Source organism: Sminthopsis crassicaudata, chromosome 6 (genome assembly GCF_048593235.1).
Source record: "Sminthopsis crassicaudata isolate SCR6 chromosome 6, ASM4859323v1, whole genome shotgun sequence".
NCBI classification, from domain to species: domain Eukaryota; kingdom Metazoa; phylum Chordata; class Mammalia; order Dasyuromorphia; family Dasyuridae; genus Sminthopsis; species Sminthopsis crassicaudata.
The window spans coordinates 17,788,099-17,811,448 of NC_133622.1; the positions used below are offsets into that span (position 1 = coordinate 17,788,099).

The 23,350-nt window shown below is 41.4% G+C and overlaps 1 protein-coding gene across 1 annotated transcript; it reads right to left on the minus strand.

Annotated features, from left to right (window-relative positions):
* Positions 1-13,209: 13,209 nt before the first annotated feature.
* Positions 13,210-21,872, minus strand: CCKAR (cholecystokinin A receptor). The gene is made up of 5 exons (XM_074273307.1): positions 21,652-21,872; positions 20,693-20,947; positions 17,895-18,156; positions 15,505-15,632; positions 13,210-13,887 (listed from the first exon to the last, which is right to left on the minus strand). The coding sequence occupies exons 1-5, from the start codon at positions 21,761-21,763 to the stop codon at positions 13,355-13,357; spliced, it is 1,290 nt and encodes a 429-aa protein (XP_074129408.1). The 5' UTR covers positions 21,764-21,872; the 3' UTR covers positions 13,210-13,354.
* Between the last annotated feature and the right edge of the window lie 1,478 nt (positions 21,873-23,350).

Here is a 23,350-nt window from a genome sequence, read left to right on the forward strand (position 1 = left end):
CCCTGAGGGGTCCAGATTCTCAGTGCTCCAAGTGGGGGGTCCCCCCCCAGTTACCCAGGACCTAGCCTGCTAATAAACGATTCTAATGACAGCCCCTGTCCAGTCTTCCCGAGCTCTAGTGGGGGATCGATAATGGCCTGTTCCCTTTGATTATGAGAGCCTTATTTGGAGCCTCCTTCCCTTAATTGGAGCTGAAGTTCCCTTCTGAAGGGGAACAGACTGAGCCTTCGTGGGCAGCTATTGATTTATGGTTTGTTCTTACAAAATGCATTAACTGCATTTCTCCCCGGGCCCTTTTGAGTTGGGCCCCGAGCTCCTGCAGCCTCTCCTCCCCCTCCTCCTGCAGCCTCTCCCCCAGGCTCCCCTCCAGTCCAGTGGCCGGTTCTGAGCTCATCACCCAGCTGCTCGGGAGCGAGGCTTGGCCGTGGTGGGCGAAAACCCCCCTCTTGAAGTCCAATTGCCCTTCCCCAGTTGGGGGCTGAGATCAGGACTTTCAGAAAGGGGCAAAGGGAGCCCCCTTCTCCTAAAAGAGAGGGGCTCGCCCCTCCCCATATTCTAAGCAGTATCACAAGCTGCCTCCATAGGAAGGATCTAGCCCAGAGCAGTCACTTCCAGGGCACTGGGGGCACTTAGCATGTCCCTCGGTCCTGGGAAAGCTTTGGAGCAGCCCAGCCAGCTTGGCTTGAGGCCCCCAGAGATCTCTCTGGCCAGACTTCCGGGCTGGCCCTGAGAGTCTGGACACCCCAAATGTAGGGAGAGATCCACTTTTGATAGACATTTATTAAGCAACTGTAATGTTACGGGCCTGATGCTGATCTTTTTTTATAGGAGAGGGACAGGGAGAGGGGGGAGAGAGAGAAAAAGCAAGAGGGGGAGAGACTGTGGGGGAGGGAGATGGAGAGGGGGGAGAGGGGAAAGGAGAGGGAGAAAAGAGTAGCATATAGGGGATACAATCTGTATATATGAACACCTATATATATATGTATTTGTGTATATATGTATATATCTATCTCTATATTATATATCTCTATATCTATATTTCTCTATCTCTCTATATTAGAACATGGCACTAGATAGGGGAGAGAAGGGAGAGCCTCAAGGGACATACTGTAGGAGCTCTGAGTCCAAACCCAAAAAGGACTGTGGAGAAATGCACATATACATATGTATATACATATATATATATATGTGTATATATATATATATATATATATATATATATATTTATACATACCTACATATATACACACACACATATATATATACATACATATATGCACATATATATGTATGAATATATATACAATCTTAAAACTATATATGTATATAGATAGATATAATTTTAAGAGCATTTAAGATGCATATATGTATCTATTCTTGAAACTTCCCTTTTTAGATTCCATGCGATTTCCTCTTGCTTTAACTGAAAAACCACTTTGGGTTTGAGAACTGGATCCCAACTTCCCCCTCTTGCAGTGGTTCTGATTTATAAAGGGTAAGAGATAGAATAAAGCCATGACTCCATCCAAGGTGACTCACGTTTCTGGCAGGAGGCAAGAGAAGCAGGAGGAGCCCTGTCTTCAGAAGACCTCCAACTGGGGAACTTCAAGCCTAAATTGAATTTGCACAATAATGAGCTCGGCTCCAGCCATGCTTTATTCTTACATTGCTGCCATTTTCAAGACAGCCGCCATTCTGGATCCATAATCAAATCAATACGGCTATTGCTGTTGGAAAGGATGCTTCGGTCTATACCTCTGGGATTCCTACCGTGTTGTCTGACACTTTCCAAATGAAAACACCCGTCCTTGGTCACCACTTCCTACTTTTCTCTTTCTATTACAATATAAGCTCCTTGGGAAGGGGACTATCTTAATTTTGTACTTGGATCCCCAGTACTTAGTATCACGCTTGGCATATAATAAACATTCAATAAACCCTTTTTCTTCCATCATTCATCCAGAGCAATGCCTGAATCCATCTCCACACAAACTTTGGGAAGAAGTGCTGGAGACAGGCTGGCTCTAAAGTGTGAAATTGCCCATAGAAACTTTTAGGCCACAAAATGTGCCAGTTGATAATCCTCAGCATTTCCCTGGAAAGGGACCCAAAAGACGTGGAGGGGCCTTCGCCAGTGCTCTTTGTCGTTTAAGCCCTTTCCAATGAGGAAAGAAATCCCTTTTCCTTGGCCTAGTCATAAATCTCAGATGCCACAGATGAGCAGTGAATTGGTTGGATCTGTGATTGGATCAATTTGCGTGGGAGAGACAAAAACCTCCGTCACAACTTCTCTCCCCTTGAGTGGAGGGAGCAGAGGTATGTGCTAAAAAGAGCATTAAGTATGTCTATGTCCTTAACTCTCACAGAGATGAGCACAGGTAACTCCTGATCCCTTCTCCATCCGGCTACTGGATTTGGGGAGACCTAATCAGCACTGAGCTCACCGCCATCCTGTTATACCCATAGGGCACATTGTTTTGTGTGTGTGTGTGTGTGTACATGTCTACATATATATATATTTAAGACATTTAACTAACATCTAGCATTTAATTGTATTCATTTAAATCCCTTATTGCATTGTTAATTATTTATCGTTGCTTTAGTCTATCAATACATGCTTTGTCTCTGTGAAGAGATGGACAATTCTGGAACGCCCGTCTTCCACATTTTTGAGCAGTAACTTGGTTCATTGGAAGGAGGATGGACCAGAATCCCGCTGGCCTGGGCTCAGAGTTTGGTTCCACCATTTCCCAGTCCTGATGGCTGCTAAGTCGCTGAAATTCACCGAGTCAGAGTTTTCTCATCTGTAAAATATTAACAGTAAAAGTCACGTTCCCTCATTAGAGCGTGCTCGAGGAGAGCATTTTGGGATCTTTAGATTGATATTTAAATGCCCAACATTTGTTTTTTTCATTCCTCGTTGTCCAGATGCTCCATAAATACTTGTTGAATGGACTCCTTCCCAGAAGTCAGCTGGGTTTTATCCTTGGAGACTTTTTTCAACCTTGACGAATCAGGTGTATACATTGGTCCCTCATCTCCCTCCCTCTGCCACCACGGGACAGCTGTGTTATTTCTCTCGTGACTGAAAACATTCCCTTGGATGTTTTCTTATTGCAGCTGTTGTCTCTGTCCTCGAGTGCTCTGGCTAAAATCAGAGGCTGGAAGGGAGAAAGATGGAGCTTACCTTGTACCTAGGCCCACGAAGAGGGCCCAGATGGGTGAACATAAAACAAGAAATCAGGAAGGAGACAATGGGACGCTTCTTTAGGAGGATCTGGGGCTCCGGGGAGTCAGAGGTGAGAAGGGAGAGCACTGGGGATAGGGTTAGGGGAGAAAGGGGAACAGCCACAGAGTCAGGCCAGAAGTGGTCGTGGAGAAGAGCGTTTCATCGGCCGAAGAGACAGCCGGGGCCAGGATGGGAAGGCCTTGAATGTAAATGCAAAGTCTGGGTTTTCCCAGAAGCCACAGGGGAACCAGGATGTGTCTGTGTCCTCGTGACCCTCAGCCAGGGCAGGAGGGAGGGCTGGGCCTTCAGGATGGATGGACCCAAAGGGAGAAGGTGGCCGGAAGGCTGGGACTCCCAGCAAGGGGAGCTGGCCCAGACTAGCCCTCTCCGACCATGGAGGCCGACCAGTGAATTGCCCATGACCCCGGGCTGCTGTCACACCTTCCGACTGGCGTTCAAGGCTCTTTCTCTTGACCCCAGCTGCTGCGAGACCCATGGAGGGCTGGGGTTCACACCCAGCAGATGGGGTGCAGAGGGATTCTCCCGAAATCTGCCTTCTTTGGAAGGCCAGGGGATAGCCGCTCTGGGGAAACCGAAGTCCTCCCAGGCCCGAGACAGCCGCTCCAGAACAGAGTCACCGGGGGAGACAGGGCTCGGACACGAACCATTAACTCTCCTGCCAGGTCTATTACATTCGGAACCAGTTCCTTCAGGGCTGGCCCAGCCCAGCGGGGCTCTTGGTGGGATGGCTCCAGGCTCCCTGTGGGGTCGGAGCCTGCCCTAAATTCAGGCCCCGCAGGAGAGCCAAGAGGGCCCTACCAAGCACCTTGGCAGCTGGGGGGCCCCTTGCTGTTTAACGAGTGTTTCCTCTCCCACCTTCTCTGCCCCTTGACCATTTCCCATGAAAGCCCTTGGATCCGCTCTTCTCTGGGGAAGAAACCTCAGAGAGGCCTTTTAGGAGCCAGGGAGAGCATGAATGATGCATGAAGAGGCTCCGTCCAAAGCCTAATGGGGAAGCTGGCTGCGCCCGGCCCAGCGGCCACCGGGCCCAGATCAGATTTCAGCCTGGAGAGGAGGCCATTAGCTCCCTCTGCAGAGAAGGCCTTGTGGTCTTGTGGCTGCCTTAGCAGAGCTCTGAGAGAGACTTCTGGGCCTGGAAGGGCTTGGAGATCATTTTATAGACAAAGAAACTCGGGCACGAGAGTTAAAGCGATTTCTCTGAAGTTAAACACTGAGTAGCAGCAGTGGGCTTCAGCCCAGGCCTAGGAGGCAATGGGACCTGGGGGACCAGCCGGGGACTTCCCTGGGGGAGCCTTCAATGGCAATTTCCTCTTCTGGCCTGTGGGGATAATAACCGGGATCAATTGTCATCATATATGCAAATGACTTTGGAAACCTTAGAGCATTTTATAAAAGAGGATGATTATTCCCAGGGGAACATTCTCCCCATAACACCAGGATGTTTCCCTGGATGGTCCCTGCTGTAATTATGACAATTCTCCGTCTGGCCAGAGGAGATTCTAACTGTGAGAGGCAACATGGCACTGAAGAAAGAATCCTAGGTTATAATCATGGGATTTAAGTTCAAATCTCAGGTGGAACTTTTTTTTCCAGGTGACTTCTTGATTATATTTGATTTTGGGAAAAATCTGTCATTTTCTCAGTGCCTCAGTTTCTTTATGGGTAGAGTGAAGGGATGACCTGTAACGATCCTAGTTAGTGTGTGAAAGTTTTTAAAATTATGGCAATGAAATTCTCCCTTGTCTTCTCACATCTCTCTAGAAATCATTTTCAGCCTAAAAATCAGGATATTAGAAAAGAAAATGAGGAAATGAAATAGGAAGAAATGTCATGATGATGGCCTCATGAGGCAGCTGAGGAGCCAGTAAAGTAAAATCAAACGTCATCAAGTCCATCAGGAGCAAGAGATGGCAGGATGATGAGGGGAAATGATGTCTGAGAAGTGGAAGGGACCTTAGAGGCAGTGGTGAGCTGGTGAATGGGGAACAACTGGCTCCCCATTTAAAAAAAATATGTTAGATCCACTTTTTAAAGTTTAAACTGCATCGTCAACATTCTCCACCCTTTTCTAGACCATCAACAAAACACTTAATCAAGCCCTGATAGGTAGCATTTGCCAATTTCTGGGGTATAAACACTCAGAAGAAAAATTTAACAATTAGCTCTTGAGAGCCAGTTCAAACAAAATCCAGCACATTCCCTAGAGCTCATCTGGTCCCGGGGTCTCACCCCTTTGGCAGTTTGATGACATCTACAAATCCCTTTTCGGAAGAATGTTTGTTGCCCATGTTCATAATCGAAAGAAATATTAAATTTCAGATAGAGATGAGCAAAAAGTAAAAATGTACCCAATCAAGTGTCTGGAGAAACCTGCCATCTTTCCAGAGACCCTTATTAAGAATCCTTGATTCTTAATTTTTATTTTATAGATTTTAGAGAATAGTTATATAGATATATATAATATAGAATTTTATATATTTTATAGAATACAGATGGATGGACTTATTGGTCCAGTGTCCATCAAAGAAGTAGAAGAATTGGGAACAGTCAGATGGCACAAGGGATGGAGTGTTGGACGTAGAAATGGGAATATCTGAGCTTAAATTCTGCCTCAGAAGTTTATTAATCTTATGACCTTGGAAGAATCAGTCTCGATTTTTTTTTTATTTGTAAAATGGGGATAATAATGGCACTTGCCCCCCCTGGGGGACTGTTTTGAGACACAAATAAATTTATATACATCAAGTGCTTTGCAAACCTTGTGATTCTGTCTGCCTCTGCTCTCTTTCTTTCTCTCCCTGTCCCTGCTCCTCTTTCTTCCTGTTATTAATATTATTAGTTGGTATTTCAACCACGTTCCCTGACTTCAAAAGCACTGCTTTTCTATTATACAATCTTTCTTAGAAAATCCAGACAAATAGGAAAAAGGTCAGTGATGATTATTTATCTTGAAATATTTAATTATTTTTATTCTGAACTTAAACACCCCAAAAAATGAGCATTTGCACACACAGAGCAGAACATAAAAGAAGATATGGAAAACAATGAATCTTCATTTCTGTAGTTTTCTTTAAAAACAAAGCTGTAATATATTCTATGTTATTTTCACGACTTTTCGGCTTGTCTGTCATTCCTTCTCTTTCCTGTGCATTTTTAAGTGTTACAAAATTATTTGAAGGGGACATCACTTTTGCTATTCCTTTCCCTTCTTCCTTGATCCTCTCTTTTCCCCATTAATGGAAAGAAAGGGAAAAAACAAATTTTGTAATAAATAAGTATATATAAGCAAAATTAATCCTTACAATGTCCATATAATGATTATTTTTCAAAGGAAGATTGATTGGGAAAAATAAATTGAAAGCATCAAAAATATGAGGAGGGGAAATAACGTTCCTACTCCACAATAACAAAAAAGCATATTAAACAGTATTCTGCAAATGGCTCTGGGGAAAGACTTTAAAAAGAGGAGAGAACTGAGAAAATAACAGGGAAATGTGCATTGCAGGAGAAAAATAGGTAAATTAACTTCAGGGGGCACTGTTTTTCCCTTTTGGTGAATCCAAGAAATAATCTACTTTAAAGATGCTTATAACCAACCCCTTTATCCCAAACAGATGAAGGATTCTTTTATCGACATTCTCTTTGTCCCTGCTTCTCTGGGTGGGTGAAAAAAGCAGAATTATCTTTCTTCTAAAAATATTTTTTTAGAGGAAAAAAAAAACATCACCTCAGGCGTTCATGAAGAAGTGCAGAAATGGAGGAAGTGGTTTTAAATCCCCCACCCCAGGAGAGCTAAGCGGGCACAGTAACATGTGGGAACTAATAGAGTTTCAGGAAGCAATGTCACTCTTAGGGAAACAGTCCCCATTTAGCACAGGAAATGGGACCCACAAAAGATCACAGAAAAAAGGATTTGATTATTCACACTAATGGGGGCAGGCAGGTGGGCAGGAGAGAGTGTGTATTCCAAATTTGTGAATAATCCTAAAATCCTACTTTTTTTTTTTTTTTTTTAACTCTGTCCTGTGTTTCAAGTTGTATGTACTTGGAATTCACTCCAAATAAATGACTCTGGGAATCTAAATGTGCACGGTCCTGATTTTATCCCCTGTTCAATTTATCAACGCTGGGATTCTGCAGACCTCTCTCAGCTAAAATTTGCTCTTGTGCATAAGATTTTCCTGAAGGGGGCAAGGTCTCTGGGTTTCTGGGAAAAATCCCAACCAACCAAACAAAACAACTTTCTGGTCTGTAAAACAAATAGTCAAGATGTCCACAAAACTGTAATTAAACAGATTTAGGGGAGCTGTCAATAGTAAGAGTTTGAAAGTCAGGAAGCCAATATTGAATTAGAACAGATGTCAATTGCCAGTAAGCTTCAAGGCAGCTTTAAAGGTAGTGGAGAGATGAGACTTGACTGTAGATTTGTCGAACGTGTACAAGCAGGAGAAGGACCTCACGCCAGCAGTTTCCTCTGCTCTAGCCCTTTCATTTTACTGGCAGGAATCCAATAATGAAGACATTTGCTCAGTTTTTGAGTGTCTGCATCTATATGTTACCATTGTTACTATTTTCAGGAGAAAGTTATTAAAATTTAATAAACTAAAGTTGTGGCGTTAAAAAGTTACCTGGAAATCTGCAGCACTTCTGATAGGAATTTTAGGGTTTTGAATATTAATTAATTCTGTGGATACTTCTTTTTCAAAAAAAGACTTTTAAAAAATAAAATAAAATAAAAAAGAATTTAAAAACGAGTATTCATTTAAAAGGAGATCATAAGTTGAAGTTAGATGAGATCATAAAAATACATCATTGTAATTGAGTCAACAGTTCTTGAGTACCAACTCTGGTGGAGATGAGAACATACAAAATTAAAAAAAAAAAAACATCATACACAAACTTGAAGAATTTTCATTTTGATGGAGGATAGGGGGATGCCAAACTTGTAACAAGAACATAAGCAGATTATAAAAGATTAACTTCAATCGGGACTCTTCACCTGGTATCTGTGAATTAAAAACAAACAAACAAAAAAAAAAACCAACAACTTTTTTGAAAACTTTATTTTTGATTTCATTTGTAAATTCTACATATTATAATTTGTGTACTTAATCATTATTTTGAGAAGGGTTCTGTAGACCTGGTTATCTGTGTACTTAATTTTTTTTTTTTTTTGAAAATGATATATTACTAAAAATTGATTTTATTTTTGTGTGGGGTTTATTGGATCGTCTAAAAGGTCCAGGTCACATACACACAATGTTGAAAACCCCTGGTTTAGGAGGATGGAAGAAAGATAATTTAGCCGAGTTTAATATAGCTCAATGTAAGCCACTTCCATCTCAGGTGCTATCAAATAGTAGCAGGTCATATTGGAAAAAAGACAGAAATTTAACAAGTATTTTGGTGACAGTAAATAAATCGGTGTCTAGAGAGTCTATCAAGATTTGAATGCTTCCTGAGCAAATCTGAATCAGTGATTTAATTTCTCAGCTGCTGATGTACATTGAGAGAGGGAGATTCTTCATTGGTACACTTCCATTGTCAAATGGTTTTGAGTTGAACATCTTTAAATAATTCTAGGAGCTGAAAGTTACACGATAGTCACCTAATCTTCATTCACATATTTACTTACATCATCACAGGGCAGTCCTTATGCTGACTCTGTGGGTCCTACCAAAGTGGCCACAATTTGGTAACCTGCTTCTTCTCATCTTCCCTCCTCCTCCCTCCTACCCTATGCTCCCACCCCAGAGATACCGTGCTGAGCCAGTCCCTGAAAAGAGCCAATTGTTCAATTCAGTGTGAGCATTGTTAGAAAAATATTCATCCAAATGTGGCTTGTTGTCTCAGGCAAAGTGACAGCTATCCCCCAAATTCTCTTAGGACACCATTTGTTCTTTGTTTAAAAAATTGTTATTGCTACCTTTCACTTTTCCATCACCGATGTTTCCCAATATATTTCTCCTTTCCTCCTCAGAGAGCAGTTTTATAACAAAGAATAAGAACGGGGGCGGGGGAAGAGTTTAGGAAAATCCAGCAATATACTAAGTTTCATACTGAGCTCAGTGTTTCCCATATATAGCTCCTTACCTGTATAAAGAAGGGAAGATGGAGCATTCTCAGATTTCCTGTTTATGGGCAAGCTTGATCATTATAATTTCACAGAATTCAGTTTCAATTGTTTGATGTTCTTCTTTCCATTTATCATGTATCTTTTTTTCCCCCTCTGAGAAAATTGGGGAAAGTGACTTGCCCAGGGTCACACAGCTAGGAAGTATTAAGTGTCTGAGACCAGATTTGAACTCAGGTCCTCCAGACTCCAGGGCTGGTGCTCACTTGTCTTTTTGATGTATCATTTTTCCTACTTGTAATAGTTTGAGCCTTCCAATAGGTTTTTGGTTTATTTTCATGATATCCACTGCACAGGAACCTTCCATTTATTCATGTTCCATAATGTATTAAGCAGTTTCTGAATTTATGGGATCTACTTTTTCCCAATTGTATTTCACCACAAAAAAGTGTTATTATTAATATTTCTTGGTATATGGTAACTTCCATTTTATTACTGACCTCCTTGGGGTATAAGGCTACCAGTGGGATCTCTGGCTCAAAAGGTAGTGACATTTTGATCATTTAAAAAACATGGTTGTAAATTGTTTTCCAGAATATTTGGACCAATATACGGCTCCACAATCCCTCTATACAGACCATGGCTATCTTTATCACCTTTGCAAATTTTCCAATCGTGAGATGAAATCTCAGAGTTGTTTTGATTTCCGTTCCTTTTTATTTTGGAAGAATGTTTTATGTGGTTCAAGGTTTGCATTTCTTAGAACGGTTTATGACCTCAGATCAACTTAGGAATGGCTTTTCGGTGTTATAGAATTGAATTAGTTCCCTATATACCTTGAATACCCAGACCTTTATCCTAGAATTTTATGCAAAGATTTTTTTCCTAATTGCTTCCTTTCTTAAATGTATTAAGGGTGATAGTGCAAAAAAATTTCAGTTTCAAGCAATTAAAATGACCTATTTTATCACTGATCATTGCCTCTATCCCTTTTGGTTTTTAACTCTCCCCTTTATCATAGTTCTATAAAGTACTTCACTGGGTCCCCTTTCTAATTTTGTGAGGGAAGGGTTATTCATATAGGGAAGTGTGTGTGTATTACATACATAGATACACACATATGTGGATCTCCATACATTATGTATGTATAGATATGATCCTGGACAGATAGGCTGAACACTTCCCTAGTGTTCCATCATCAATCAGTGGTGAAGCCATTGACCATTGACTTCTGCTTGAAATCAATTCATGTCTAGGCAAATTTCTGACTGAAGAAGAGGTTTTGGGTAACAGGAGCAAAGCACCTGGTGCTGATTCTGTTCCAATTGAAATTTAGAAGGGGTGGGTAAGAGGGAGGTCCACTGCTCATACAAAAATGGACGGAAATTTTCCAGTTTATATGGCAAGAAGTTATGCCCTGGAAATTCGAGGTGTCCATCTCTAAAAGGTAAAGAGAAGAGATTGTCCTGTGACAATCACGGAGGGGCTCTCTCTCTGTCATTGCTGGCAAGATTCTTGTCAGAGTCCTCACTAATAGGCTGCTCCTTCACCTGGAAGATGGCCATCTCTCTGAGGGCCAGCTCAGCTTCAGAAAGAGCCAAAGAACAGCTGATATGGTTGTGCTGCCCAGAAACTCCAGAAGAAATGCTAAGAGCAGAACAGAGATCTGTATGTGTGTGCTGCTCTGACAAGGTTTGTTTTTGTGTGTGTGTGTGTGTGTGTGTGTGTGTGTGTTACTCCCAATGATTTCAGTCAGATATATTTTCATTTGAGTATTCTGAAAGTCTAAAAGAAAATCTGTTTTTTGGGGGGGATCAGACTTTGAGATTCATAAAGGTTCATGAACATAAAACAGGTCAGCTTTGCTCCTTCTGACCGGTATATCTTCTCTCCCACCTCACTCTGCTCCCTTCTCTTCCCATTCAATATTACCTTTTTTCCCCCCTGGATCTTCCACATCAGAAACTTCTATTCCTTTGTTGAACTCAAGTGGGCCTCTTTGGTCAATCTGTGGTACCTCCCTTCCAGTGATGTTTGCCTGAGCAACACCAGCCCCTCCCTATAAAACCCCCAATTCCCTGATTCACCTAGCTACCTTGGTCCCTGAATGAATCCTTGAAAAACCCAGATGCTCCACTCAAGGAATCAGAGGGAGTAAAGAGAACTTGTTGCAATGTGAATTGCCAAGCCTAGAGGACCATTATGGGACCTTACGGGATCATTGCTGACCCCACACTCCATATCCTGAAAATCATTATATCAAAGCTCCTGAGATCCAGACTGTAGCCTTATTTGATCATTTTTCTCCCAGAGATTCTTCCTCCCCACCCTTCTAGTCCTCCTGTTCTTTACTTCATTTATTCTTGATTGACGCTTCCTACTCTAATATTTCTTGTTAAGCCTTTTGCCTTCCCTTTTGTAAATTAACTGAACTAGTGAAAAAGACCCCACAGCTTTAAGGACCCCTGACTTGTCTGCCTTCTCTTGTGTCTCTAAGTCCCAAAGCAAAGACAGCAGACAAGGGCAGATAACCAGAACTGTTTTCCAACTTTTAAAAGTAGACTGCACTGCTCAGGATATCAAAAGTGAGCTCCACCTTGCAAATGACTCCTCAAAAAAATATCCTTCCAGTTAGCACCAGAGCTTAGATTTCTAATATTCAGCAACTTCTTTTTAATTAAAGTTTATAAATGAGAAGAGGGAGAGGATTTCTGTTTTTACCACTGACTTTTCAAAGAAAAAGAAATACCCTGGAGAGAGACTTCCAACTCTTCTTTAGGATTACAATAAAATCACATTCTCGGAAACTCTAATAGTCATTGATCCTTTATTTAACCACAATGAAGAAGAACAAAGGACATAATGTGGTAAATTGGTAAATTTTGTTTATCCATACACAGAGAATTAACACGTTCACAAAATACATGTTAACAGCACAGATACACAAAGTAGTTATCTTGGGCTCTAATATGCTTGGAGCCACCTTGGGTTATTCAGTATACTTTGGGCCCCCTTTTGTCATGGAATTTCTTCAGGAAATGATAGGAGGTCCCTACGATAGCAGGAAGCTAAAAGAAAGCAAAGGAACAAGTGAATCTCCCACCGTCAAGGACAGGGTATGACTGGACCAACGAGAGCCTAAGACACAGAAGTATTGGAAACTAATGATTTCAGCATATATAGGCCTGCAACTTGTGGCATCCCATCATCCCATTATTGTGATGACAAGGGAATAGAGCAAAATATACACACTCTTTCTCTTCCTCCCTTCCTCCCTACCTTCTTTCTCTTTCTACCTTCTATCCTTCCTTCCCTCTCCTCCCCCTCTCTCTTTCTCCTCCCCTTTTCTCCCATCACTTCTCTCATTTTTGGCAAGTTTATTCTTTCCCCACCCCAAAAGCTTGCAAATCACTGAATCACTGAAATAATGAATATTCAGTTTTAACATTTTAACTATCTTATAAGTTTTTTTTTCCTGAATTTCAGAATTTTTTCATTGCCAAAAAACTTAGACCTTCAAAATGCCACAGAATAGGAAATGACCCAAAGAACTTTCTCTTTGAACCCTTGCAATGTTATCAATACTGGTTCATAATAAGCTGGGGGCAAGGGAGCCTGGCATATAAATGACCTTAATATATATTTCCGGACTCTGTAACTTTACATCAGAAACAGGAGATAAAGCACAGATAATGAGACAGGACATGCTACATGGAGATTTTGACACAGAGAGAGTCCGCTAAGGGACAAGCAGGTTCCACGTTTCCTTTCTCTGTTGGACTTGACAGCAGCAAACATGGCAGCCAAATTCAAGTCTGATTTCTTGTCCATCCCTGTTCTTCCTTTTTCATGGGTAGTTTTAGTTGGAGCGATCCTTTGCCTTCAATCTGTCTTCAGAAGCGATGAACGCAGCAAACCGGATGGTACTTACTCCCTCTCTGGATCCTCCATGAGATGAGCTGCCCAATGTTTCCCTAGCAAACACAACCCTCTCTCTTCCTCCTCTTCCTTTGGTGGGAACGTGGGACAGCTCACGTGGGAGGGGCAGAGACGCTCATGTGGCTGTAGGAATACCTGGTCAGAGATGCTCCCATGGTTCTCCCGTCTTCCTCTTCTCCTCCTTCTCCTCTCATTCCCGGAGGGTTGGGGTGAGGGCAACAGGTGAAGGTGGACAGGAAGCCTAGCCGGAAGCGCTTGTTCATGAAGCAGTAGATGATGGGGTTCACGCAAGCCGAGGTGTAGGAGAGCAGGAGGATGAAGGAGATGGGCGCCCCGGAGAGGAGCAGCTCGGCCGAGGCGGTGTCGTAGGCCCTCCAGGCGTTGACGCTGTAGATGGGCATCCAGCAGAGGAAGAACAAGATCACGATAACCATGAGCATCCGGATCACCCGCTTCTTGGCCATCAGGTTGGCGGCCGAGCTACTGCTGCGGGCTCGGTCCACCTTGATGCTGCTGCTGTTGGACAGCCGCTGGAGCTCCAGCTTCTTCCTCTTCTTGGACTTCTGCAGGTAGCAGCCGTCTCCATCTTCATATCTGCTGCTGCTCCCTGTGCTGGCCTTCCTTTCTGGATACAGAAACAGATGCACGTGATTTCAGGTTTAAACATGCCATAGCTAAGAGCAAGCTTGGCGGAGGCCAAATTTACACCAAGAGTCTGGACCTGAAACTTTGGGCAGGTAAACATATGAGTAAAGATGCATTACTCTGAAGCGTTCACCTTTAAAGCTGAATTGGAGCTAGCATTGCAATGATATAGAAAATTCATATAGCCCTTTGCCTTTCCCCAAGTGTTTTCAACTGATTTTTCATTTGATCCTCACAATCCCACGGGTTTTGTCTTGTCCAAAACCCTACTAAATAAATACCTTTGAAAACCTGTAATGTATTGTATACAGAACATGTTGTGTTTATTCCACCTTCCCTTATTTCTGTTGATAGCATCACCATCTTTCTGTCCCCCAGATTTGCCATCTGTAACTAATTTCACCTCAATCTTCGTATCAACTCATATCAATCAAAGTCTCATCTCTACAGCATTTCTCTCCTCTGTCCCTTTCTCGGAACTCACAGAGCCTCTTCCCTGGTTCAGAATCTCATTGCTTCTATCTTGAATGATTAGAAAGGCTGAGACCCTGCACCCCCTCCAATCTATCCTCCACCCAGCTACTCACTTGGGGTTTCTGAATTACAAATCCAACCATGCTATCCCTGTACCAAAAATCTTCACTAGTTTGTTTTTTTAATTGCCTCTGGGATAAAATTCAAAGTCTTCAAGGTAGCATTTAAAGATCTTCCCCATCTAATTCCCATCCACGATTTAATTCTTATTTAATATTTTTGCCCCATATTCTATGTAAAATTATAAAAATACTTAATGTTCTGGTAAAATTGATCCACCAGGTGTTCCCTGCTTATAGCAGTTTATCTACTGCCTCCACGACTTTGTACCAACAGCCTCTAGAATGCACCTTTTCCTTATTCTGCCACATAGAATCTCTAACTTTCTGTGAAGTACACTTGAGGTGCTACCTTCCACATCGGGCTTTTCTTGATCCCTTGTTCCTAATATCTTCTCTCTTGAAATTATTTCATATGACTTCCTCTTTAATTGAAGGATCCTTCCAAAGGATATGAATTCTTTGAGGGGAAAAACCATTTCCTGTTGGTCTTTATTTCTCTGTTTTGCATAGTGCTTTGCACATAGTAAATTCTTAATAAATATTTAGTGGATTAAAATTCAATTCAACAAACAAAGCACCTCTCTCTGCACAAAACACCAGGGTAAGTGCTCTGGACTCTAAAGATAAATAAGACACAGTCCTTGGTCTCTATCATCTAGAAGGAAAAAATGCCCATGATGCTTATTAAAGTGTGGCAAGTGCATAGAAGAGGTAAAAAGTGAGAGTTCAGCCTACTGATTAAATGTAGGCTGTAGGGAGGCTTCCTGGAAGAAGGGTCACCAGACCTGGTCTTGGAACGATGAAGATGATGTCAACAGGTAGATGGGTTGGGGTGAGGGAGAAGACAGAATGTAGCCATTTGCAGGGAAAGGCTGAAAAGTAGGAAAACGTAATACAAGGTACAGGAATCAAAAAGTTAGTGTGTACATGTATCTTCTTAAGGCAAACAAAAGCACCAAGTTTTTGTCATTTTTCAGAGTACCCGTATGATTAAGCATTACCTCTGGCAGATTTCCTCTGGCTGGCATCAAACTTGATTCCTCGGTAGAGTTCCAAAGAGATTAATCCGTATGCTACCATCATCACAATTCCAGGAATGAGAAAGAGGATGAGTAACAGGAATGTGTGCCTGGGGAAATCATAAAGAAGTTCACGTGACACCAAATGGCGACGGCATCGCTATATTTTCTCCACAGTGACTCAGATCGACATTAATGGGGCAGCTGGTGGCGAAGTAGAGATCAGATCAGATTTGACCTCAGACACTTACTAGTTGTCCGACCCTAAGCAAGCCACTTAGATTTTTCTTCTGTAAAATGGAGATACCGATAGCAATCTACCTCTCCAGGTCATTGTAAAGATAAAATGAGATAAAATGTACAAAACACTTGACCCAGTACCTGACACATAGTAGGGGCTTTATAAATGCTTAAAAATTTTTTTTTAAATTTCAATTTTTTAATTTTTAATTTTTAAAATTAATTTTTAATTTTAAAATATATTTTTAAATTTAAAATGTTTTTTTTAATTAAACATATTTTGTTTTCTCTGCTAGAAAAAGGGCCCTCGTGATGTTACTTGCTTAAATCTATTGCCCGGTGATATTTTGATTAACCAACAGGCTTTGAATGGGGCATCTTATTTCATAGAACTTTTAGGTTAATGGAAGGTAAAGCAAAACTTGCCTCCATCTTTTTTTTCGGTTAGAATTTTCATTTGGGCATATGTCTCTACAATGTCTGAATACAATTTCTTGCCTCAGTAAATGCAGACTTATTGATATAAATGAGCCTCTCCTTGATAATTAAGGCCCTTTTGGGATGTTAAGATTCTGAACACTAGTGCTCAGTGGACAGGATTGTAAATGTTGGCAAAGAAGATGGATGTGTTAGATACTGATCCACTCTTTTAAAAACAATCCTCACATCTTGTTTTTTTGTGTGTCTCTTTCTCTTAAAAATCGAGGGCCTTCAGCCTTCCCTTTCCACCTCCATCTCCCTAACACTCCTGTTCTAGTTAATTGAGTGCTTTGCTTAGCGGTTAATTGAGTTTGATTCTACTCGATTTAAGTATTAAAGCTTAAGCAGTGCAGCCCATGGCATGTGTTCTGTGTCTTTATGAACCCAAGAGCCTGTTGAAGAATGGGAGAGAAATAAACACTGAGGAGTTTGACCAGGGCTGAATGGAATGGAAGTTATCTTGAATTCTGTAAGAACAAAGGAGCCTTGCCATTTCTGTACTTTGAAATCTTTGTTTATAGAAGTGGAAAATGTTTATGTATGCTTATGGAAATATCAAATGTTTACTTGAAGAAAGAATGGAACAGTTCAATCACCAGTTAACATCAGATCTCAGAGCAGCCAGTATTAATTATGGTAATATGAAAAAATGAACAGGAACATCTCTTGCTTTAATGATCCTGAAGGAATAAACACATCTCATTACTGGCTCGTAATGTTTTTGTTAATTCTTGTCCAGGAGACCAGGAGTGGGTTTCTTCTCCAGAAAGAGTCTTTCAGAGAGCCTTCCCCTAGGACTCTCTGCTTTGCTTGAAATAGTTTTGTGGCTGTAACATTACGCCCACAATTTCTCTAATTGCAATGGCAATGGTCGTTTGTCTGTCCCAAATAAGGCAGAGTAATCAAATGCCTCGTTAGGGAAGTCGGAGTGTCTCGGTCTCCGTGTGATGGTGACATCAGCTAGAAATTTCGGCCCAGGGATTTGACATAGCTACCTTGCCACAAACCACACACGTGCCTGTCAGGGTGATCCTGCCTGAACAGAGCTATGTATTCTCCAAACAAACTGGAAACCGTGCAGAACAGCAGACCTTGATGAGTTGGGTCTTTAAATCATTTGCCGTCTGGTATGAGTAAGGGTGAGAGATTAGGACATAAAATTGTCAAGAGCACAAGATGGTTTAACCATCTCTCTTCAGTTGGACAAATAGCATCTTAGTAAGATTCCCCATCACCCCTTGGAAACATCTGTGATGTTTGTAACATAATTCCTCTCTGCCTTCATCACTAAGGGATGTTCAGTTAAGAGGACAGAGTTATGGAGCAGCAAAGGTAAGGGAAGAGGATAAACTTTAAGGGACATTCAAATCTCTAGTGCCCTAATATAAACAAGTCCCTGCTTGATTTTCCCCCTCTGGTTAAAGAATCTAGGGGACCTTAAGAAGCCATTCATTTCATCTGCTAGCCCCTCAGAAGAACTACATTTCAACCAGCCCAGAAAGAGATGTGTCTGTCCATCCTCAAAGAGCAACAGCACACTTCAGAAAGGCGGGCACCCCAAACTTGATTGGTTTTATCTCCCTCCAGGGTTCCCCAAGGCCATGTTTTCAGCAGTGTGAGAGGATATGATATCAAACTGCAAAACAACTCACCAGGATTGCTGCATGACATCACTCGGCAACAGGAAGCGACACATATTGGCCGTCTGATTGTTATAGTTGGTAAAGGGAACCAAGTTGCTGTAAATGGGGTATGGTGACATGATCGTAAAGGAGAGACACCAAGTGGCGGTGATCACCTTCAAGGCGTGGGACTTGGTCTGCCAGACCCTTGACTGCAGGGGCTTGCAGATTGCACTGTACCTCTCAAGAGAGATGGCGACCAGATTGAAAGTAGATACACTGACCGAGATACCTAGGAGGGAAACAAAGAAGTAGGTTAACTTGATCATGAACTTTGGCAGCCCAGATGTGCTTGGGTAAAGAATCTAGGGGTCATAGCCCAGAAGGGAAAGGGATTTACTTGCCAACACAGAGCACCATAAGATCTTACTTAAAATCATTTTACAGCTGTCAAAACTAGTGACTTGAGAGGTTAAATGACACATTCAGAGACCTACAAGGTAAATACCAGGCAAAGTTTCAAATCCAGGTCCTCTGGCAGCTTTGAACTGCACCGCGAGGCTTTGGGATATCTCTTCTAGAAGGAAAAATGCCTCCTGAAGATTTATCATTCTTTATTTAACTTAGTCTAACTTCCAGTGAGCAGGAAGATAGCCATTAGTTAACTACGAAGGAGATGAAATAGGAACCTGCAAAGTAAAAGTGGGTTTTGAGTAACAAGAGACAAGTTTATGTGCTTATTCACCTGAAGATTTTAAGTAGATCAAATTTCAAATGATTCTTCCTTTAATTTTAAGTATTATTATTGAATTTCTAATGGGTTATTAAAGCAAAATTATGTAGAGACTTTAAAACTGGCTTCAATCTGTGGTTTGAATTCTACTTGCTTAAAGGCTCGTGGGTAATTTTCTCCCAGTGAACTATTTCAGAGTATTGAATATGATTCTATATGCTTTTTAAAATGTAGTTGGGCATAATAAAAAGCAAACCTCAAAGTTTATGGTTTGACACGATTCAGCTTTTACCTGAATTCACTTTTTTCTCCTGAAAAGCTGTCAATAATTTGAATTGACTTCTTTTTAAAAATTTAGCCTAGGGCAATGGGTCCTAAAGGGACCCAGCATCTTAAACTGTGGTTGGTGACCCCATGTGGGTCTTGCAACTGAATGTGGGAGTTGTAAAATTGTGATTTATTATCACAAAGATGTTTGGTTAGTATATGTATTATATCTATCCATCTATCTATTTAGATGGCTAGATAGATGGATAGACAGATAGTCAGATAGACAGATAGATAGACAGATAGATAGATAGATGGATAGATGGATAGATGGATGGATAGACAGATAGTCAGATAGATAGATAGATAGATGGATAGATGGATGGATAGACAGATAGTCAGATAGATAGATAGATAGATGGATAGATGGATAGATGGATGGATAGACAGATAGTCAGATAGATAGATAGATAGATAGATGGATAGATGGATGGATAGACAGATAGTCAGATAGACAGACAGACAGACAGATAGATAGATAGATAGATAGATAGATAGATAGATAGATATCCCTGAGGGGAAAAGGGATTAAGAGTAGAAAAAGTTTAAGAAGCTCTGCTTTAGGATGCTTGTTTTGGGGAAGTGAGCTCACCTTATGAGACCCACTGTGGGATAACAGGATCCTATTTTAGAAAGGTCAGACAATCGAGGGAATGTGGTCCAGTCTACAATAGAGTCACATCGTTGTTCCCCAGGTCTCTACCATCACTGTAGAGACAGCCCCCGAATATGTGCCTCATTTTAATCGCTTTTTGTTTGCTATCCTTGGATTCACTTAAGCAGTGCTATAGCAATCACACTGCCTTATCTTAACCACACTTTGAAAACATCTATGATTTAGTTGCAATTGAGTTTTTTTTTTTTTTCCTGGCTTACAGTCATTTGTTATCATTTGGGTAGTGCAGACTCTAGTTCTGTTGATTAGGGCAGAATTAAGACCATTAAGATTGCTGGTGTCCCCAAATCCTTTTGGCCTGACATGTCTACAGATTTGGAGGCATGGTCCCTGCCTTTTTTTAATGGAAGAGGCTGGGTGAGGGAGAGAGAAGTGATTTTGAAGCCGAGTCTCTTAAATGTGTTTATTCCCACTTTGACATAATCTTAGCCATAAGCCAAATCAGGGCCTCTCAGGGGCTCTCCTGTTAGCTCTTTTTTGATGGACATGGGCAGACTCCGATAACCCATCTGGTGGGCATCGTGGTGAAGTCCCTACACTCAGAAGTATATATTTGACTTTCCAACTAGACTTGGACAGCTTCCCTTCTCACTTCTTTCTTGGAATGGTCCCAGAGGACCAGAAGAATCTGGAAAATGGACTCTAAGAAAAGAACCTGTAAATATACACGAACACACTTTTATATTGATCCCCCCAGGTGCCCCAAACAAACCTGTTATTTAAGTCACAAATAGATGTATAACAAAAAAGGCACTTCCCTTGAGAGGAATGGAGACAAGAGGAGTCTTTTTGTGTTGTTATTGTTTTTGAAGAAAAGGGAAAGAAGAGTAAAATGAATGTTTTCCACTGATGTTTGGGTGGTTATTTCTATTTTCAGTGAATAGACTGGACATGCTGCAAGATCTTAGAAGTCCTCCCTTCTTTTCCCTGTGCTCACATTTTCAAGCCTTTCATTAGCTGTCCAGTGATTTCCTTTTTTTTTTATCTGAATCTTTTTTCCCCCTTGGGCAAGCAGCTTTTCTCTAGAACTGACCAAATGCAAGGTGATAGTGTTTAGGATGAGCTAATGAAATGCTGACCGAAAGCACTTACCCATGAAATAAGAGGTGGTCTTGCAGACAGCGCTCCCAAAAATAAAATCTTTGAGCAGGTTGGGAATGAGATTGAAGGGCATACAGAAGAGACAGAGCATGAGGTCGCTGACAGCCAGGGAGAGCAAAAATATGTTAGTGACCGTCCTCATCCTCTTGTTCCGGATCAACACGGTGATCACCAGGGTGTTCCCCAAGATACTGAGCAGGAATATCATGGAATATAAGAGGATCTGCACCGCTGGCTGCCAAACTACTGTGTCACAATAGAGAACAGAGCCATCAGAGACCAGAACAGCACATGAAAAGCTTTGCACCCCAAGTCAGCTCAGATTTTCTATTCCTCCTTGGTGTTTTTTGTTTTGTTTTTTTTTGGTATGAGGAGGGATTGATTTAGTAATCACCGAAGCAAAGCATTCATTTATTCTTGTACTTGTTAAGACTTTTTTGAAACCCAAATGGAGAAATCTCAGGGATGAACTTGGATCCCAAAGGTTCTTTTGGGAAAGAAACCTTCAGGGAAGCACTTTTCAGGAATGAGCCATCTCAAATGAACTGTGCTGGCATTTGTTTCCATTTTCCCGAGCATTATTTGCAATGAATCATTTCTTCACATTATACTTAGGTAAAGAAAATCAGACTGCTAATAGGGAACAGAATCATTTCTTTACTCCTGTAACTTTAAGCATTTACATATCCCCATGCTTGCCAGTTTTTTTACTCTCCTTCCCTTCACCCCATTTTTTTCTCCCTGAAATCATGGAGAGTAATCTATAACTCTTTCATCTAGAACAGCAAGAAAATATGGATATTTGGATTACTTATTTCTCTTCTAAACTTTTTTAAAAATAACAATGAGAAAAGACTTTATCTGGCTTAGTCTTATTATCCTTTGATTCCTTGGCTGATAATTTCTCTCTTCAAATGAATATGCCTGAAAAACAAATCTTTGCTACTTACCTTTGGGAGGACGAGGTAGGTCCAAGCAGAAAAAGGTCTCGTTTTCGATTCCAAGTTCACAGGGAGGAGTAATGTTACTGCCATTCAAAAATAGACTATCAACTATATCCATTCTTTCCTCTCTCCAGCTTACCTGTCTTCCAAGAGGAATTAAGAATGTATGCAGAATTACTCTCTGTTCATTCCTATGATGATGAAAAATCCTTCCCAAATAAGATCTGTCTGGGAGAGGCAGACATGAATTAATTTCCAGGTAAGTGCCTTCTCTGTCATTCCTAATGGTTTTTCAGTTCAGGCTGAAAAACATTTGTACTAGTGTCAGAGGAGGCAGACACATGAAAATCCAGCCTGCACACTCTACCTTCTGGATCCTCCTCCTCCCTATTCCAGAGGCTAGTCTTGGGGTTATAAGCATACTAGTGACTGATTGCAACGTTAACCCTTTCTGGAGTGGTGGGGATTTCTTATAAATATGCACCAGTTTGTCCCAGGCAATAAACAGAATCGAGCCCAATGAGAATATTTCAGACAGGAACAATTAACAAGGTAATAGATACTATAATGCAGACCATCAGAAACAAAAGACATCGGGCGGCTACATTTCTAGCTCCTCATACAGAAGCAATTAATGCCTTTTAGCTCTGGAACGCTGCCCAGTCGATGCAACTGGAAGGCTGGTTAAATCGCTGGAACCCACGGTGTTAATCCTTGGGGACTACGCCCTTGTTAACCTGAAAGTTGGCTCTGGGAGGCCAGAGTTTACATTTCCCTATGGACAAGGGGTCTCTTGCTGTGGCAGGCTGGCAGGTGGGAGGAAATTCCTCATTTGTAGATTCTGTGAAATAGGCTTTTGTTCAGATATAGGACTACGGTCATTTAACAGATGATTGCTCCAGCTTGGAAAAGCAAATCAGGGAGACCCAGGCTTAAACTGAAACCCCAGTGAAGGCCCCTATTCCTCTGATACGAATCAGTGACTGCAGTCTACAATCTGTCCAGAACTCTCTTTGATGACTTAACCAAATTTTCAATTGTGTCATTTCTTTTCTGAGTCATTTCAGGTGGAACAAGATGTTATTATAGCTTTGTCTTGATTGTGTCACATATACAAGAAGGAGCTGTGATTCCAAGGAATTCTGGGACTTAGTAGCTAAGTCCTAGAGCCTGGGGACACGTAAAGATTAAGTGACTTGTCCAGAGTTACACAGATAAAGAAATGTCCCACGCAGGAAGCTGACCCTTGTTTTTCCAACTTCAAGTTCCTCACTCTTTTCATTAAGCCACACGGTTGTCACCCGTGTTCTTGAACAAACGTGCTCTTTTTTTTTTATTTAACCAAACTTGTGATTTCATTGAGAGAATGTACATAAGGAAACTCTCACCGTCACAGATCAACAGCTCTTCTGCTACTGATTGTATTAGATATTTTTCTGGAGGTGATATTCTGGTATATTTGGAAGATGGCTTGACCCAAAGGCCTAATTCTCTACCCACTATACCATACCACTTCCTATATACCACTGGGGAAAATAGGGAGGTGCTTTGGGATCACCAATCCAGTTACTACCTTTACTAGGAAAGCAAAGGATGCAGAAAAAGATGAAGTTCTTTGAAACCATGGAAACTTCCTACAGAAATCATTGCATTTCAGTTTCTTCAGCACAGATCCCATTCTTATGTAGGGACTGGGTTGTCCTGT